At 44.4% G+C, this 7,278-nt stretch overlaps 1 protein-coding gene across 1 annotated transcript in view; it reads right to left on the bottom strand.

Moving 5' to 3' along the window:
• LOC138980248 (transcription factor E2F1-like) overlaps positions 1-811 on the bottom strand; it is a 25,956-nt gene extending 25,145 nt beyond the window's left edge. The window contains exon 1 of the mRNA XM_070353093.1: positions 284-811. Within this exon, the coding sequence (XP_070209194.1) occupies positions 284-529 (246 nt within the window). The 5' untranslated portion in view covers positions 530-811. The remainder of the gene's footprint in view (positions 1-283) is intronic.
• Between the last annotated feature and the right edge of the window lie 6,467 nt (positions 812-7,278).

The following is a 7,278-nucleotide window of genomic DNA, read 5'->3' on the forward strand; positions in this document are numbered from 1 at the left end:
CGATAGTCGATACACGTAAAATAATGCACAAATACCTTGCGAAATAATGCTAACACGCCCCCGGCCCCACCAGCATCTGTACTCCCGAAGCTGTATCCTTGTACTAAGGGGGTCGACATGGTCATGCAGTGATGCACACGCAATAAGGGAGAAAGATGCTGCCATGTTATGCAATGCATTTAGTGAAGGCACGCGTAGGTGAACTTCGATCATTCGGCTGAAGTCGGCAAGTTTTATGTGCACTCGTAAACTTGTGTAACAAATGACATTAAGAAACACATACCTGAGGCCTACCCAAAGTAGGTTTGCTAGGCGAGGGGCTGAATGTCATGTGCTGGGGGGTGCAAACACCCGACTCGGTTTTGATGATTCTGGTTGACCCGAACTCGGTGGATTTAATCCTAGGCGGCGACAGGTGACTGAATGGAGCGGCGATGCTTATCACTTGCGAGTTTGTTGTAATCTCCACAGGTTCTTGCTTTATCAACTCGAGCCCTCTTCTGTGCACAAGAGTCTGCTTCCTTGGCATCTTCTCGTAATCTGTCCGGCTGACAGCTTGGGTGATGCACGGAGCAGTTGCCGGACGGTCACACCGTAATGGTTTCCTTACTTCCGCTCCATCAGTAGGACAGGCTTCTTTACAGATGTTTTATAGTTAGAAAAAGAACAGAAATAACCACAATATAGCACACTAGCAAAGGAAGAAGGCCTGATAAAGATGATGGTGTCTCAAAGAAGGTACAATCCCATCAAATGCAACGCCGATGGCACCGATTTCACTTAGGGGTTGTTTGCGCAAGTTCTAAGGAAGGACCATAACTTCCCCTAACAAAGCAAACGGGGAATGGCGCGAAATCGTATTTCCCGCGGCGAGACGTCACAAGGAAAGACAACCTGAACATGTATAGTAATATCTTCTGGCGATAGAAAGTGACTAAACTTGTCGATCAAAGTTCCAGAACTATACTTCGTGCAACTTATCGTCGATTCAACAAATGCACATTTGATTTATAAGAAAAATATGCATATTTAATGGAAAGCGATTACAGAAAGACATTTTCTTGTCGAGGAATCCATAGACACTGGCCTCTGCGTTTGTATTCTACACACAGCTGTTCCGAGAAAGTTTGTTTTGATCGCACGCCCCTTGCAGCCGGTTTCTAAAGCCAGAGTTGCAGAACATGTGAACGATTTACACGTTGACATTTTAATTCAAGTTGTGTTTTTGTTCTAATTTATTATGTGTGGTTTGTATTTCTATTAACTGCATATTTTTCTGTAATAAAACAAAAACAGACCGGCTTGACCCACGCTCGGAGTGAGATGTAGCCACGCCCACCTGCCGATCAAGGTCATTGTGAACGTGTCAGGTGCTCGGAAACTTACAACTTTCCAAATAATTCACATCTTTTTATTTTATTATTTTTGAGTCTCTTCCTATTGTATGCTATGGTTTTGCTGCTTAAGCTCTCAAACTTACTGATTTAGCAATAAATGCCTTTGTACGCGTCAAGCATGAACGGATGTGGCCTCTATATCAGACAGCCGGCGACTACGGTTACAGCGTCAATCGTGTCACTCAAGTGCACATGATGTAAACAAGTTCTTTGAAATGTAATGCCATTATAAATGTGACAGGCTAAGCTGTCACGAGTGTAAGTTTTGTGTTGAAGGGAAGTAGAACAGAGCTTGGAATCTTAATTTGCATTTCGTTTTGGTAAATACTGCATAGACCTATATTAGATAGGTCCCTGATAAGCGGAGTAAGAGTCGAAGTTCTGACTCGGTTGTTATTGTCCAGGGCCGGACTGGGGGGGGGGGGGGGTTATAGGGGTTGCGCACCCCCCCCCCCCCCCTGGCTTATGCATGTACCTCCCAACTGACGCATTTCAGTTTTATTTTGGGGGAGGGGGGGGGGGGGTTGCATCTGGACTCATCATGAAATCCGAGGAGAAATCGCACCTCGCACCCTCTTCCACCTCTCTTCATTGCCTATACAGCTTGCTGTCGAATTTACCTTTTTCGTTGAAGGAGAGGCTTCCTTTCCCTCCAGAAACATCAAAAAACGTTCAGTTTCAACCCCCACAAGCCCCCTGGACCCCCATGATCTATACCCCCCCCCCCCCCCCCCCCCCCCTAGTACTTACCTAGTCCGGTGTCACGATTTCATCTTTCGCCTGTGTACATGTTTCCCCCTCGACATATAGGCCTACTCAAGACTGAAATGTTGTTTCCTGGTAAAATTAAGAAGTGAAATTATTTATGGACGAAAAGCATGTCAGTTTCTTGCATGTGAAGAAAATTGGTGGTAAAATGTAATAGATTTCACCCCCAAAATCGAATTCTTCGAAAACGTGTACTGAGTGGTTACGTCCCTTGAGTAAGAAGGAAAACATTTTAGGATTAATCAAATTTCTAAGTTACATAAAACAAATTGGTTGGACAAATTTGGCCCCATGAATGTAAGGTACACAAGGTCGCTCATCAGTACTATCGAAGGGTGTTTTTTTGTTCAGTGTAGAGTTTATACTAGCTAGATCAACGAGGCCGAGAAGCGAAATATCAACACGGCGAAAGATGAAAACGTCACACCGGCCCTGTTGTCCACAGTTAAGTGTTTTTAATTCATGTTGCCGATTGCTTTATGTTTTGTGTAATGTCATTATCTGTTCTCAGTTAAATTTTGAGATGCACATGTCCAGTCACCGGTAGATCCTGAGCGCGCTTAGACGTCTGCGTCAACTGATGTTCTGACTAGTCTTTGATCCTTTGATTCACTGAGTTTAAGCCGCTCTCCTCGGGAAGAGACGGGTAGCCGCTGGCCAGCAGGTGGTCAAGTTGCGTAACTTGTATGGCCTGACCGGGAGTAGCATCCCGGAGGATGCTCTAACTTGCCATGTCTTTTGACGCGCTCCGATCAAAGCCTCGCTAAGAGGGCAGTGTTAATTCCTTTGATCGGGTGGATCGGATGCGGCCCGGCAGCGGCTCAGCTGGCAGGTGGTCACTGAGTTGTTTACCCCCCCCCCCCCCCTACCCTCCCCTTCCTCTTGTCTCACGTCAATGACTGAAACACGGAACCTGCTTAGAGTGTCGTGGTTACGGGTGGTTACTAAGATGTTGATTGGTTCAGGTTTGAAATGATCAGTTTCTGTCACGGCCTAGCTGCCTAGCTAAAGTTGGATTATGTGTGTACATGTTAGAGTGTGGAAGAGAACTTTGTGAGACAAGAGAGAGAGTGGACGTATTAGAAGGACTGTCTGTCTTTGTGTCCGTGACTAGTGATAGTCCAGCGAGTCCGGCCCTAACACATTCCCATCATAACATCAAATTCTCATCGATTAAAGTTTCCATCTTTTCGGAACCTGGTCACAAATGGCTGATCAGTAATCGATTTTTTTCTCCAAGTCGTTCCTCAGCTGGAAGTTACATAAGGAAAGAAATGCTTTGCTGTCTTCAGTAAATCAAGTTGAAGCTTCTAACAGTTGTAACGCGACACCACTGAATTTGTCAGTCAGTCAGTCTCAGTTGGCGTGAAGTCGTGTTTATAATTAGGTAAATGTATCTTGACTGAACTGACATCGGATTGAGTCAAGTTCTCAGAGGGTGTGTTTTGGTGTGCCCAGTCGTGGATGAAAAGCGCTTGAAGTTAATTGTGTGTATCATCATTATAGGTTGTCAGTCATGCGACGCTATGTGTCCGCCGGGTACAACATTGATTCGCCACAAATGACACTGACATTGTGGGTGTGTTTATAGCGGTGTAATGCGTCGACACTGACGACTACGGTGATACAGTCAAACCTGCCCTGGCGACCACCTCTCAATAACGGCCACCTGTCTATTGAGACCACCCCCAAATGAAATCCTCGACGACTTTTTATATATATTTTTTTAATCTAATTCACCTTTCCACAAAAGACACCTCAGTGTCTATAACGACTTCCTTATGTTGATCCTTTGGGGTGGACGTCGGTCATATTAGACAGGTTCGACTGTACTATACGTCGAGGAGAGGCATAGGGATAGCCCGTTTCACACTTTCAGTTTCCCCTTTTTTCGAACGGCCTCGGCGTTGACTAACGCCTTCCCTGTTGCTAACATGTACAATGCCGTTTAAGATATCTAAAATCTGAGAAAATCAGGTGTTAAAAAAGGAATGTACTTTTACAGAGTTTATGAACAGAAAATCGGAAAATACAAGGTCTTAAAAAGGGGGTGGGTGAGTGGGGAGTAGAGTCTTATATCGAGGGGTCTTAAAAGGGGGGTTCCACTGTACTTGTATTCATGGACAGGTACTCATGTGTGACCTACATAGAATGTTCCCGTTTTTGGCCAAGGCGCTCACCGACGGCGACGGATACAGCCGTGAAGAAGGGACTTCTTTTCAGGGCTCAAAAGCTATGACCGACTGAATGCCGGCCTTTCCAAGGAGTCCGAACGGACCTGGCTTTACTACAATGGCCGATGATCACCTTTTGTGGGACTTCAATAACTGAGAGCAATCAACTGGTTACGCAGCAAAACTATGGAAGGCGAAAAGGGTCAAATGATCGAGCAAAATTGATCGATCCTTTCGCGTTTGACCCTTTCTCATGCTCCTTCACGCCGCACCAGAACACGTAATCTACTTACTTTACTTTCTAGATTCGTTCTTTGTGCTTATCCGTTCCATGATTTTCCGAAACAGCGCGATGAAACTGCTCGTTGAAAATATCGTGTAAAAGGATCGATCCTTTTGCTCGATCATTTGACCCTTTCCGCGCGTCGGGCGGAAAGGGTCAAACGCGAAAAGGATCGATCCTTTTGAAAAGGATCGATCCTTTTGGTCGATCCTTTTGATCGATCATTTGACCCTTTTCGCCTTCCATACAAAACTGCCCCGAGTGTCGTAATCTTGATGGGATACGGCGAAAGGAGAGGTCGAGGGGAAAGGGGTGGTGGTTGCATGATTAGCAAATACATAATTGTAGTGTAGAAAGCCCTCGAGCCAGACATCCTACCGTTTCAATAAATCCTGGTTGAGAGTGCGTTAATTGGTTTAAAACAGAGTGGTTTATTCAGTCATCAATCTGTAATTACAATGCCGCATTGAAGCATGCATACAACAAGAAAAAGTTGATAAAATAGGCCACGGTCAAAAGATCGTGTAGGTTACCTAGCCCAAAGATAGGCTAGGATAGCAACTGATCAAAAGATCAGACAAAGGCTCAACAGCCTAAGTACCAGTCTGTCAACATATCATATCATATCATATCATATCATATCATATCATATCAACAAGGCCGGTGTAACGATGTCACCTGAGTCTTTGCCTCTGTCACCTTTCTGACTCAATATATATACTCAAGACTGAAATGTTGTTTCCTCGTCAAAATAAAGAAGTGAACTTATTTAAGGACGAAAAGCATGTCAGTTTCTTGCATGTGAAGGACATTGGTGGTGAAATTTAATAGATTTCACCTTAAAATTCGATTTCTTCAAAAACGTGTACCGAGTGGTTACATCCCTTGAATGAGAGGGGAAACATTTTAGGATGAATCAAATTTCTAAGTTTAAATAAAAAAAATTGTTGGACAAATTTGAACCCATGAATGTAAAGTACCCAAGGTCGATCGTCAGTACTATCGAAGCGGTACGAGGTTTTTTTCAGTGTGGAGTTTATACACGATCAAAAACTGAGGCCGAATCAGAAAAGTGACAGAGGAAGAAATCTGACAGCGCTACACCGGAGCACATCATGTCTGATAATGGTTCCTGTCCCAGAGCAGGGCCGGACCAAATGAGTTGTAAGGGGGGGGGGGGGGGGTCCTCCTTTTTTGGGGGGGCAAATCAGCGAAGTAGCGAAGCAACTAGGGGGGTCCGGGGGCACGCTCCCCCGGAACATTTTTGAAAAACGGTTAAAATCTGTGCAATCTGGTGCATTCTGGGCTTTGTTTTGAGGGTTAAGTGCAGCATTGTTTTGGCGCTAAAACTAGTAAAAAAAACAAACACTCAAAGCAAGGTACATGCTTTTTCCAGGGGTGGGGTTCCGGAACCCCTGGAACCCCCCCCCCCCCCCCCCCCTGGGTCCGGCCCTGCAGAGGTACGATGCCTGTTAGGGACGTGTCGATGATGTTTCGCTATCAGCACATCATGTTGGGTATAGATATGCTTTTATAGACAACTGTTGGAAAGGGCATACACTGAATGCTAAAACCAACGAAGGGGAAAAAACCGCCTGGAGTACTACAGAGAAACTTCAAAGACAGAACTGGCGCGGGGGTTGGAGGGATCAAAAGTGACCAACTTCTTATGATGATTCCATTTTTCAAAAAACATTACATCAGAGACTTTTAACAACAACAACAACAACAACAACAACAACAACAACAACGACGACGACGACGACGGTTACATTAGATTACCGCGTGAATCCGTTATCAAAGCAAACAGTTACCACAAATGTTATGGGGCACAATCAGAAACTAGTCTTCCCTTACCCTGTTCGTTTTTGTCTGACAAAAATGACTCCTCCCCTCACATCCCGCCACGACAATGTATATTATTTTTACCCGAAAAAAAACCAATGAAAAGACAGTTAAAGGTAAGATGTTGTCCCGTTCACACCTCGACTTCGCCTCAAGTTAAATGCACACTTCTTCAGATGAAAACTGTCAGTTCGGCTCAACACTCAGGTCTGGTCAGACTTTTACATCTGATAAGACCATCCCTCCACTTGGTCACAAGCCCCAAAACAACAGCCTGGGTGCTCTGGCTCTGTGATTCATTGGGTATTTTTTAGCCGAACTTTTGTTTTCACGAGACTGAAGAAGTGTGCCTTTAAATAAAGATTGACGAATAAAAAGGCCTTACTATACCAGCTGCATTCTGCATTGTTCTTAGTTTCTCCCCCTCTCTTGTTCAAACAATTCGTTATATACTTTAGTTGTAGGTTTTCTTGAATCCTGTGTTGTTGTTGTTGTCGGTTGTTAAGTTGTTGTTGTTGGAGTTTGTGTGCCGTGTGCGTGTGTGTGTGTGTTATTTTTCTTTTTTGTTAGGGTGCTTATCATAAGAATGCGGGCCGCTTTTCAAATTTCCATCTTGTTTTGCCTCATTTATGTCGAGACACTGGAAAATTGTGCCAACAAGAGTCTGCGCTGGTGTAAAACATCCGGGAAGACTAAGCTGTATGAGAATAACCCAAATAGGACACACCAATTCCAGACATAATGCTGGCACAGAAACACGCTGAATAGGAATAAACCAATACAGAAAGTGACTTACAGGAGTACATCGTTC

Source organism: Littorina saxatilis, linkage group LG11, assembly GCF_037325665.1.
Source record: "Littorina saxatilis isolate snail1 linkage group LG11, US_GU_Lsax_2.0, whole genome shotgun sequence".
NCBI lineage: Eukaryota > Metazoa > Mollusca > Gastropoda > Littorinimorpha > Littorinidae > Littorina > Littorina saxatilis.